At 38.4% G+C, this 12,717-nt stretch overlaps 1 protein-coding gene across 6 annotated transcripts in view; it reads right to left on the reverse strand.

Moving 5' to 3' along the window:
- gpat2 (glycerol-3-phosphate acyltransferase 2, mitochondrial) overlaps positions 1-12,717 on the reverse strand; it is a 97,032-nt gene that overhangs the window by 12,223 nt on the left and 72,092 nt on the right. For all 6 annotated transcript variants that reach the window (XM_067413338.1, XM_067413336.1, XM_067413337.1 and 3 more), the window contains 4 exons: positions 11,531-11,795; positions 6,526-6,668; positions 6,058-6,135; positions 2,263-2,388 (listed from right to left, as the gene is read on the reverse strand). In XM_067413338.1, the coding sequence (XP_067269439.1) occupies positions 2,263-2,388; positions 6,058-6,135; positions 6,526-6,668; positions 11,531-11,795 (612 nt within the window). The remainder of the gene's footprint in view (positions 1-2,262; positions 2,389-6,057; positions 6,136-6,525; positions 6,669-11,530; positions 11,796-12,717) is intronic.

Here is a 12,717-nt window from a genome sequence, read left to right on the forward strand (position 1 = left end):
TGTTTGGTGAAAACCAAGCATTTCTCTAAAAAACAATACATTTAGAGTTTGTAAAATACACACTGATGTCCAAGAAAGAGGTAATAATAATCCTTTCCATTATAATTATTCGACACGTTTTCTTTATATCAGATACACATTGTGTAAGTAACTTCAATGTTTACTCTATTCTATTCCCAGTTCACCAGCTACTTACTTTTACTTAGTATTTCGGGAGAAGTGGATGAATTCACGTGTTGTAAACAGAGGTTGTAAATCCAAAACTGATGTTTGTTGTGACTGCCAGAGTTGTATGCAGGGCGAGCGCAGAGAAGGGAAATCTATATCGACTATATCGTTGCTTTTTCCGATAGTAATATCTTGAACGTTCATATCTAGATATAGATACGGTAACGATTTATCGTTCAGCCCTAGCTGAATGTACTGGTAAACGAGCTCTGACGAGGACAGTGATGATGGTGTAAAACATCTGATCAAACTGAACCCTTCCAAGCTCCAAAAGGTAACGAATTTGCTTTATTTTATTCTTCTGTAATTGTTACTCTAATATCATCAGTTTTATATATAATCGTGACAGGTAGAGACCTATCCATGTTAGATATAGATACGGGTCACTAAAGACTAAAATATATAAGAATGTTTGGTGAAACAGTCATGCATTTAAGGGTTAAGAAGAAAAGTTCTGTAGCCAAAACCACATCCTTATCTAACAGGATATGCCAAGAGCAAGCTGAGACTAGAATGGAGAAAGTGCAGGCCATTACCAGATTTTAAAAAAAATATCTACCAAGTGCACTCTGAGGGCATACATTACAATTCAGGGATGATGACAAATGCATATAGAAATGTTTTGAGGGGGACAAGTCGAGTTTATGGAGCAGTTTCCAATGAGTCATCCGATGGTTGTTTTTTTGAGGATGATGTAATAGTCTCCCAAATCTGATCAGTAGATTAAGTTTGTATGTCACTACTGATATCCTAAGACCAGATAGTTGTTATGGAGAGGGGTTTGTTGTATTTTTTAAGTTAATATTTAATGATTTTTTTACAACAGAAATGAATCAATCAACAACTTACTTTAGCTGGACAATAACTTTTTTCTTTTTTACTTATAAGTAAAAAAAAAAAAAAAAAAAAAAATAATAATAATAATAATAATAAAAAAAAAAAATAATAATAATAATAAATAAATAATATATATATATATATATATATATATATATATATATATATATATATATATATATATATATATATATATATATTCAACTTTCTCATCAAATAATCCTGAAAAAAGAGGATCAAAAAGTTCTAAAGCATCAAATCTACAAGAAGACTGGAGTAATGATGCTGCAAATTCAGCTTTGCCATCAAAGGGATAAATTATATTAAAAATATTATGAAATAATAACATATTTTAAACCGTATTTCTGATCTTGGTGAGATTCATAAAAAATAAAAATAAAAATCTTACCAACCCAAACGTTTTGAACGCTGTTTTTGATCATATTTATGTCTTGTGACATAACATATTTTATGAATGTATATAAATGCTCAAATATTTATTTTACATTTTTTTAATTGCAATAAAACAACATGATACATATTTTAATAATATGTATGAAACTATATGTTTCATGCTCAGATTTCTAAATAATTGTCTAGAAAGCAACACTTATTTATGATTAAGTTTTATGCTCTTCTGATCACAGAAGACAGTAACATGATTTGAAGTATCGTTCATGCCCAGGTTTCAGGCAAATTCAACACCAAGAGCAAGGAAATTATGAGCTCATTGTAATAGTGAAGCTTGCTTGCATGGTGTTTGGTAATAGTACTGCTAACAGACACCTCTTGAATAATCATTCAAAAAATTCAACATGTAAAACAAAAATGACCCTGAAAAAAGTTCAGTAAGGATAAGCTAAACCCTGAGGAAATTCTAAACCTGTGCTCAATATTTGGTAGAGGTTCTAATGCAACAGAAGAATCAGAAACAGCAATTTGCAGACAGAAGTACACTTCAAGAGTAGTAGTTTTAGGGCTGTTTTGTCTGTGTTTGTGTGTCTGTAAATGATGAATGAGGTTTATGAGTTAGTGTTTGTGGTTTTCATCTCACTGGAACTCAGGATCCAGTGTCCAGAGAGTATGCGAGTACTATGAATCTTAATAGGCTTATATGATTATAAAAAATAAATATTAAAAATCCCAAATCCAACTGTATCTACATTTTATTAAAACTGGGTCTGTGGTTTTGTGTACCTTATAAGAGTGTTTGTCTGGTTCCTCACAGTCTGAATCGCTGCTCTGGTCAGGGTTGTCTGAAGAAGCCCATGATAACACGCCCTGCCTCTTCATAAAGTCACACACTGGTGTATCTTTCTGAACCTGCATACACACAAAGTTCACATTAAGGCTCTAAAGAAACATACAAACAAGTTGCAAAATTATCAGTTTAGGGTTGCAATGACCTTAAACCACATAAAAACAAAAATAGCTTTCATCTCTGTGGGTGTTTGTGAATCAGTCAGCTGAAAACTGTGACAGCACTTGAAAATAAATAGACACAGACCGAATGGTCAGTGTCAGAGATAAGATTGAGTCTGAGAGCTTGCTAGATGTCTGGGCAGTGGAGTGAAAACTGTATTTTTGGACATGTCTGTGCAAATTTACTGTTGTTTTGATCTTAGCTTTGAAAACTTTGGATCTATATCTGAAAAGAGACCACTGCAAAATTAGCAGTTAGACTGGATTTGTACTGAACATTTTTCTTCCTAATTTCAAATAAAAATATTATCATTTAGAGCATTTATTTGCATAAAATGACAACTGGTTAAAACAACAAAAAAAATATGCCATTTTTACATTTGCATTACACACACGGCCTATATTTTACATTGCATCTGTAAAGTATTCACAGCATTTCACTTTTTCCACATTTTGTTATGTTACTGCTTTATTCCAAAATTGAATCAATTCATTATGTTTTCCCTTAAAGGTGCACTATGCAACTTTCCGTCCACTGGAGGGTGCCCAAAGGCGTGCGAGCGCAGTATCTTGGGAAATGTGGTCATCACCTCACAGTCGGTGGAAAATAGGACTCGGGCAGAAATAATGTTCATGGATGCAGTTATTAACGTTACTGTAGTGTAAAACAGAGCAGGACCGAGTGTTGTGGAGCTGATCACGGCCGCTGGAGTGATTGTTATACAAGCACACGGCTTGCGAGTACCGGGACTTTTATTATGACGGGACGGGACACAGTCGCCGGGCGCGCGCACTTCCGCTTTTTCCGGTCATGACTATAAGGTAAAGCCAGCAGCTCTGTTAATCATATTAGATACATTTAAGTGTGTTTAAAATTATGTTATGACGTTACTCTGTGCGTTATGACGTACTCTGTGCTGTGCAGAAGAAAAGCCCTTCTGCAGAATAAAACCGAGGGAAAGCAGATATGACGCGATTGACATGCGACTTGCTCAAACGCTATGCTGAAACGTCCCGGTCCTTAGTTAAAATAGCAATTTTCTCACAATTTACAATTAGTTGGAAACATTTGCAATATTTTAAGTACTCAACTGAACAAAATATATATAACACTGGCCTAGTGCTTTTTGGATATTTTACTGCAAAAATACTACATAGTGCACCTTTAATTCTACAAACAATACCCCATAATGACAATGTGAAGTTTGTTTGAAATCTTTGCAAATGTATTAAAACATTTGTCTGACTTTCACCAGACCAAGCTCAATTTAAAATTGAACACTGGTCTGGGAAGTCTGCTCTGTATTTTCTACTGCACAAGAGGCGTGATCAACTGGCATTATTCAAATATCTATGTACACAATTGGATAGTCCTTCAACCAATCAGACCACAAGAGGCGTGATCAACAGGCAAAGACCCCTCGTTTCTCTATCCATCATCGTGTTCTACCCGCCCATAGCGTGCCAGGTGGAAAAGCCAGTCTATGATTGGTTCCCACAAAAGTGTAACAGAAGCAGTAGAAATGAATGTACAGGTTTTCCAGAGTTGCTGGGCGAAATCAAATCGCTGGCAGGTCAGGCTGGGTTTACCCAGTCTATAAAACAAAAAAGTAAACAAACAAAATCACATGTACTTATATATTCATAGCCTTTGCTCAATACTTTTTTGAAGCACATTTGGCAGCAATTATAGCCACAAGTCTTTTAGTATGATGCTACAATCTTGGCACATCTATTTTTGGGCAGTTTCTCCCATTCTTCTTTGCAGGACCCCCTAAAGTTCAATCAGGTTAGATGAAGAGCACCAGTGCACAGATCTTTTTCAGATCTCTCCAGAGATGTTCAATCGGGTTCAAGTCTGGGCTCTGGCTGGACCACTCAAGAACATTCAGTGTTGTCCCGTAACCATTCCGTTGTTATCTTGGCTGTGTGCTTAGGGTTGTTGTCCTGTTGGAAGAGGAACCTTTGCCCCAGTCTGGGGTCCAGAGTGCTCTCGAGCAAGTTTTCATCAAAGATGTCTCTGTACATTGCTGCATTCATTTTTTCTCACATCCCCACAGCATGATGCTGCCACCACCATGCTTCACTGTAGGAATGGAATTGGCCAGGTGATGAGCAGTGTCTGGTTTTCTCCAGACATGACGCTTGCCATTCAGGTCAAAGAGTTCAATCTTTGTTTCATCAGACCACAAAATTTTGTTTCTCATGGTCTGAAGGTCCTTCAGTTGCCTTTTGGCAAACTCCAGGTGGCCTTTTACTGAGGAGAGGCTTCTGTCTGGCCATGCTACCATACTGGCCTAATTGATGGAGTGCTGCAGAGATAGTTGATCTTTTGGAAGGTCCTTCTCTCTCCACAGAGAAATGCTGGAGCTCTGTCAGAGTGACCATCAGGTTCTTGGTGACCTCCCTGACTAAGTCCCTTCTCCCCTCTAATTGCTCAGTTTGGACAGGCAGCCAGATCCACTGTGCTCATTGGGACCTTCAATGCTGCAGAACATTTTCTGTACCCTTCCCCATATCTGTGCCTGGATACAATCCTGTCTTGAATGTCTAAAGACAATTTTTCGGACTTCATGGCTTGGTTTGTGCTCTGACATGCACTGATAACTGTTGGACCTTATATAGACAGCTATGTGCCTTTCCAAATCATGTCCAATCAACTGAATTTTGCACAGCTGGACTCCAGTCAAGTTGTAGAATCTTCTCAAGAATGATCAGTAGAAACAGGATCACCTGAGCTAATTTTTGAGTTTCATGGCAACGGCTGTGAATACTTATGTACATGGTGATTTTCTTTTTTGTTTCCTTTTTTTCCCAAACTTATTTCACATTATCATTATAGCGTATTGTTTGTATAATCGAACCACTGCTACTTGGGGGCAGAGATATCATGGCTCTCTTCCTCACGTCCTCTGGCTGTTGAGCGATTGCAATGTGTTGCATGATATCTCTGCGCCCAAGTAGCAGTTATTTGCCTGTGCTTCCCCATAATATAGTCCCAAGTCAATATCTGCCTAGAAAACCACCTAGTTTTAATCTGCATAGCTATTTGTACTTGGTGAGAATACACAGGCCACAAGAAATAATTCGTTTTTTTTGGATCACTTTTACTCGGGACATGCTAGCTGGCAACATAGGATTCCATTCATTATGCTAAGCTAAGCTAGCGGCGACCCTACCAAACTAAAACAATGCATGCACTGAGACAAAAATGCATTTGCCCACATATCTAAAGGTAGGAAAGAAAATTCAACTAAAGTTGAATAAGCCCTATTTCTAAAAACAGTGGAGTGCTCCTTTAAGGCTGGACCATAAAAAAATGTGAAAAAAGTTAAGTGCTGTGAATACTTTCTGGATGCACTGTAAATATAATTCTCAAAATAATATTTTGTAATATTACATTTGTATTAAATTGTATCATAACTGTAGTATATGAAACTATGAATTTGTATTCTATAATATAAAGTTTCATAGCAATGACCACTGATTTTGAATTTTGAAAATGCTCCATGTGCCAAGGCTGACTGTGATCAGAGAATGAGCATTTGTTTGTTAATGGAGGTGTCTTACCTCCTCCATAACAAGAACCCCACAGCGCACCATGCTGTCCACCACATCGAGAGCAAAGCTGTGCGCGTTCTGACATGGCTGAGAGAGACAGACAGATATAAGAAAGAGAGCATATAGAAAGGATGAGCGAATTAGTTGTGTAGTGTTTTTGTTCTTGTTGACATTTTACAGCCCTTACAAGTGTTTATTTGCTGATGTAAGTGTAAAATGGGCCTGCAATAATTACACATGATATTCCCGCCACTGAAGAACCCTTGAACAGGAAACTAGATTTAAGAGACATCGAGAGAGAATAATAAAAGGAAGTGATGGGGAGCTTATCGATTGGAAGAGAGAGAGAGAAATTTGGAGACTGTATGAAAAAATAAATTGAGTTTTTTTCTGATTGAAGAGCAAGGCGGCTGTATGAGTCACTACTAGCGTCATTGGATTGTGAACGTCATTTGTGCGTGTTTGAGTGAGACTCACCGGTATATACCCGGGTGATAGTAAATGTGTGAGTTGGAGGCTTTTCTCCGTCAGCTCCTCCTGACCGAGGACAACATCAAACTCCTGGTCTCCACCCCCTCCACAGCCTACAACCTCACTCAGCATAGCTGAGACAGCACACGCTTCACACAAACAAACATTCCTTCAGGGTTAGCACTGTCAAAAAACCCTGCTGTGGTGTAAAACGTGACTCAACTCAAACACATCAACACTCTGAAGCATGAGAACCGTTCAAACTGGGTACGTGCCCCCCTCAGATTGAGCAGAGTGGATTTATTTTCCATCTTTTATCATGAAAGGGCCCACCCAAAAATCTGAATTCTCTCATTAATTTTATCATCTTCGGAACACAAATTAAGAGATTTCTGATGAAATCTGAGAGCTCTCTGACCCCTCCATAGGCCGCAATTTAATTACCACTTTCAATGCCCAAAAAGGAAGGAAAAACATCATTAAACAGTCCATGTGACTCCATTGGTTCACCCCCGGGAACTAGGGTTGTGTATCGTTTGAGTTTTAATGATTCCAATTCTTAACAATTCCTAATTTCGATTCTAATAAGGTAAAAAAAAGAAGAAGAAAAAAAATCTACTTAAGATATCATTCACAAGTCTTATCGCAAAACATTTAAGGAGGAAGAGAACTCAGCTCATTATATTGCGCACTGTTCACAATAAGAAGCCGTTCTGTGGCCATGTGTGTGCACGCGCTTGAATGCTTTAAAAAACTGCATTAAAAACACTATTTCTGTGCTCAAGTTTTGGATGTGTGCACAGAAAACAGTGCCCAAGTCCTTTTGTGCTTGAGTAATTTAAAAATCACATTGAATTGCGCACAGGAACTGATAAGTGGAATCAAAATGCATGTTTCTTATCAAATTCCGGTTCTGGGTAATTTGGAACCAGTTCTAAAATGGAACCGGTTTTCAATACCCATCCCTAACTCAGAAAGGCAGCTCACCACTGGCTAGCTCATGCGTCGTGGTGCTCACATGAACGGTGTCGGCCAATGTTAAGCCGGCTTTCTGACATAAAACTTGGAAGCGTTGCACTGTTTTTACATTGTAAACTACTTAGGAAACTGACACAGGCTAGAATGGAATTTTTGAATAATGTAGTTGTTTTTGTTTGTTTTTTTGCGCCTAAAAAGTATTCTCGTCACTTCATAAAATTAAAGCTGAACCACTGGACTCACAATGGTCACATTTTCTGGGCCTTGAAAGTGTTAATTAAATTGCTGTCTTGGAGGGCTCAGAAAGCTCTCAGATTTCATCAAAAATATCTTCATTTGTGTTTCGAAGATAACGAAGGTCTTACAGGTTGGGAACGACATGAGGGTAAGGAATTAATTACATTTTAGGTGATCTAAGACAAATATTGTACAAATATTATTTTCTAAAAATAAAAAAAAATGTCTAAAACAGAATGACTAAATTTGGAGAATCCAATCAGTTACTACATTATTAACATTAATAAATAAGATTATTTAAAGGGGGGGTGAAATGCTGTTTCATGCATACTGATCTTTTTACACTGTTAAAGACTTGGAATCCCATACTAAACATAGACAAAGTTTCAAAAGTTAAGGTGGACGTTTGATGGGAGTATTTCTTTGTCAAAAATACTACTTCCGGTTAGTCATAAGTTTCGGCAAGTTTTTTGAGATCATGCGTCCCCATTGACGTTAGTGTGGGCGGAATTTCCTTGTATGGGCCTTACGGACAATTCTACCGGAAGCGCGTGAGAGAGAGCGAGGGAGAGAGCGAAAGCAACAGCCTACGCCCATCAAAGCGCTGGTTTGTAGATTGCTGGACAGGTGACAATTACACATAATGTCACCAAAAAAGTGCGTTTTTGGTTGCCAGACCAAGACAGTCTTGCACAGATTCTCCAAAACCCCGCGTTAAGGCAACAGTGGATGTAATTTGCTTTTCCGGATCAGCAACTGAGTTGCGCGAATGTTTATATCTGTTCGCTGCATTTCGGTGCCGACTGTTTCACAAGGCCCAGCTCGACGCCGCATTTTCCCAATCGCCTAATGCTGAAGGATGGAGCAGTCCCAACGTTAGAAGGGTGAGTGAGACTGCTTCAAATGTCTCTACACAAACCACGCGTAAACACACAAACACACGTGCACAACTGCACTTCCCACATGTACACCTTCAAAGACAAAAATACGACGATATAATTCAAGTATAAATATGTAAATAACACAAGCCGCTAAGCATATTATATAGTTAGTGTATAACTTGTAACTTACCACATACAGACGTCCTGCTCTAGTCGTTTTTGCTGCTGCTCCTGTTCAACTGCAGCCTCTGGGTCTGATTCCGGATCATAGATGTATGGCTGTATCTGATTAAAAGCCATATTTTTATTTTGAATAAAGTTTTTTTCCCGCTGTTAGGGATGACGGACTCGACTCAACACTACAGCGCTGCTGCACACGTCATTATTTAGCTCCGCTCACACGACACGCCCCCACCCGCTCGGCTTTTTTCGGAAAGACTCGGAACAGCGCATCTTTCTTATATAATTATTAAAAAAATAAAGACTTTTCGGAGATATGCAGGATGCAATGCTACTCTATAGGTACTCAAGATTGACATGACACTGACTGAAACTGAGTGTTTCACCCCCCCTTTAAAATCTATTTTGATCATGAAGGATGCATTAAATTCATCAAGTGACAGAAATGTTTTGTAACCATTATAAATGTCTTTACTATTTCAAATAAATGCTGTTCTTTTGAACTTTATATTCATCAAATATCCTGATGTGTCACGGTTTCCACAAAGCATCTGTCATCAGTATTTTCAACAGTGATAATAATAAATGTTTCTTGAACAGCAAATCAGAATAACGTTTAAATGTGCCCTAGAATGAGTTGAAACAATATGTTAAAGATGGCATGAAATCAAATTTTACATTTCATATTTTTATATGTAATAAAAAACATAAAACACTCCCCTCCCCCCTCTAAACAACTTGTCTTTCCCAGTCATGTGCTATTGCGCTATGGCGGGGCTATCGGGCTCTGTCTCGTTTCTGTGCCTCTTAGATGCCTGGTGCTGAGGGCATTCAAATCTGCCTCCATTTTGTTAGCAATGCCCCACTTCCAACAATTCAATCAGTTCCCGAAGGACGAAATCAAGCCCCGCCCTACATTTTTTCTCATTTCAGAAGCCGTTTCACTCGGCTATACGTCACAATAAGGAGAAAAAGATGATCTCAACTTCCGTTTCATGCTGACTTTAAATTGTTCTATGATATCTACATAGAGGGTATGTAGCTTAAGGGCAACAATTGTCCAGATACAGTTTTACAGGTCCATTTACAACCCTATAAATTGTCCCTAGGATGTAATGCTCTGTTTTTGCCTTATTTGGAAGAGTCATGATTATTAATGTTAAGCTCTGCTCTGATTGGCTTATTTCAGCAGCTCACAGCACACATCAGTTCAGTTGTTCAGCGAAGCGGCTCCTGAGTCTTGACAGAACACCGACTGACTGAATGACACTTTAAACAGAACATCTCAAATGGAGATTGCTAAAATGCAGCATGCTTGTTTATTGGTGTTTTCAGATTATCCACACGCAAAAGAGCTTGTGTTCATATGGTTGCCAGATTGTACATGTTTAGGTAAAACACCGGATAGTATACGTGTTCTTTTCATAGAAAAGTTCTGATTGGGGGATTTAAATGACTGAAATCTGGCAACCGTAAGCACGAACACTCTTCTTTTTCCCCCGACAAAACCAAAACCAGTGGTCAAGTTTTTTTATTTTTTAAACAACATTTTAGTCTCGTCTTTTTTTCGTCAACGATATTGCATGTTTAAAGCATTAGTCACAATGTAGGCTACGCAGTGACTGTGATGTACTCTGAAATACAAGCATGCAAAAACATCATACTTCAGTTCTCAAAAATATAAATATATATATATATTTTTACAAAATGAATAGCCTTGTCAAATGACTGTCGTTTTAACTTATATGGTGGAAAAGATGATGTTTGCTAGAAGGATCAAGTGAACGATCTGTAAGCAACATATCTACGTTTGTATTTTGTAAAAAATAATAATATTAACCTTTGTCATTAGACACACTATTTAGTTTTGTATGGTACTTGGAGTTTCCTATTGTTACTGTACTAGCATCTTGTGTTATCTAGACAATGCTGTCTCTCTAAGAAACTTTTAATTTAATCAGAAATAGTTTAGACAGTCAATAAGTGGATAAATCACTACTTTCTGCTAGCAGGAATACAGTTGTAATTGCCCCTTTCTTCAGTTTAAGACACTGAACGAAGCTTGCTTGAAATGGGCCGAACAAACAAACAATTTTGAATTAAATTGTTGTGGTATCCGATTATAATAATAATCAACCATGACAGTTGACATTTGTGGGAAGGGTATGAAAAGTCCTCAAGTCACCTGCACAGCCTGGAACATGACATTTGTGTCCATGAGAGCTGCCGTTTTTGCTATCCTCGAGTGTTGCTTGTTTACCTGCAGTCCCGATGATTTGGCTCCGTCAGTTCAGCCTGACAATGAACATGTTCGAACAGATGCAAATATTGGGGGTGTACATATTAATGATCCCCAGCGATTGGGTCACAGTTGGAATCACTTATTTTTTCTTGCACGAGATTTACATATGAAGTAGGAGGCAATGGTGTTCGAGACTCACAATATGTGATGTGCATGTACTGAACTCTTATTATTTCACAATAGCGAGGTTAGGTAAATTTTTCATTCTAGGGCACCTTTAAAATATTTAAATGGTTAACAGTTATTTTACACTGTAATACTAGTTTTTTGATCAAATAAATGGTGAGCATAAGAAACTTCTTTAACAAACGTTTGAACAGAAATGGAAATATCTAAATAAGCCTCCCACTGATGGCCCTTCAAAAAAAAAAAAAAAAAAAAAAGATTGCTGCATGACGCCTGCCAACAACAGCTTTCCATACACTCTGCCCACCTCCTACAGCCTCGTGTATGAAGACATGAGTCAGCACATCGCAGTGTTGGCTCAGTGTGAGCAGACACTCTGGATCGGGCCGCGGTGCGATGATGGGCTCTCCCGTAGGCGGAGCTGAAGCAAGGAGCAGATAAGGGCGGAGCAGAGAAAGCGCGTGATGCACCAGTCCGACAAGAGCGCCACCGAAACCCACGTCTGTGTTTCTGAACAACACCTCCTCCAACAGCCAACAGATGTCCCTGCATAGCACAGATACACGCACACCCTGAGAAAGAGGGAGAAGATTATTACAATCATTATTAGTACAATCATTAAAGCAAGCAGAATCCTGTTTGATGCTTGTATGAATCATCTACAACGAGTCAATGACTAATAAACCAATTGATGTAATACTATAAAATAGATCCAGTCCTAGATGATAATTGGTTGATACAGCAATTGGCAGGAATAAAAATGTTTTAATCTAGCAAAATTCAGAAAAATGCAGTCAAATACATACTGTCCTTATTGTACATATGAAATAGTAATATTCCGTGTTGGGGAAAGTTACGGATAAAAGTAATCTGTTACTCCTTAAAAAAAGCAACTAATTTGTGTTGTTTCTTTTTATGGAAAATACCACGTTAAATTAACCTGGACTAGGCTTCCTTGTTTGTTTTTTAAAGCAGCACTTGGTAACTTTTGCTCTCGGGGTCCCCCTACAGTTGGAAAAAAATCACGTCCTCAACTACTGTCGTAAGCTCTGTCATCCTACAACAGGGGATGCCATCGCGTGTGTTGACATGACAACACTGATAGCCCTGAACTAGTGATGCGCGGGTCGTCTCATAACCCACGGACTCTTTATGTCTATTTAATGGTCACGGGTGCGGGGCGGGGTTGTAAAAAATACATACAGTGGTGCGGGGCGGGCCAAATAATTTCATAAAAGCAGCCCCGCGGGTTGGAGTTCACATGCAGGTGTTCTTCTGGCGTCGCGTGTGAAATGTCTTCATCCTAGGTACAGTCAGTGGCATGTTTCAGCATGTCATATGAATATAATTTCTTGGGTTTTATTTTTTTCAAACGCCAAATAATCGCGATGCTCACGTTTACAAGCCAGCGCCATTATAGTAGTCTATTGGTTACCGTTTTACAGAATCTATATGATACTTCAGTTCAATGTTTGAGTGGTAGGTAATCACCAT

The sequence above is a fragment of the Pseudorasbora parva genome, chromosome 13, assembly GCF_024679245.1.
Source record: "Pseudorasbora parva isolate DD20220531a chromosome 13, ASM2467924v1, whole genome shotgun sequence".
Classification (NCBI taxonomy): Eukaryota; Metazoa; Chordata; class Actinopteri; order Cypriniformes; family Gobionidae; genus Pseudorasbora; species Pseudorasbora parva.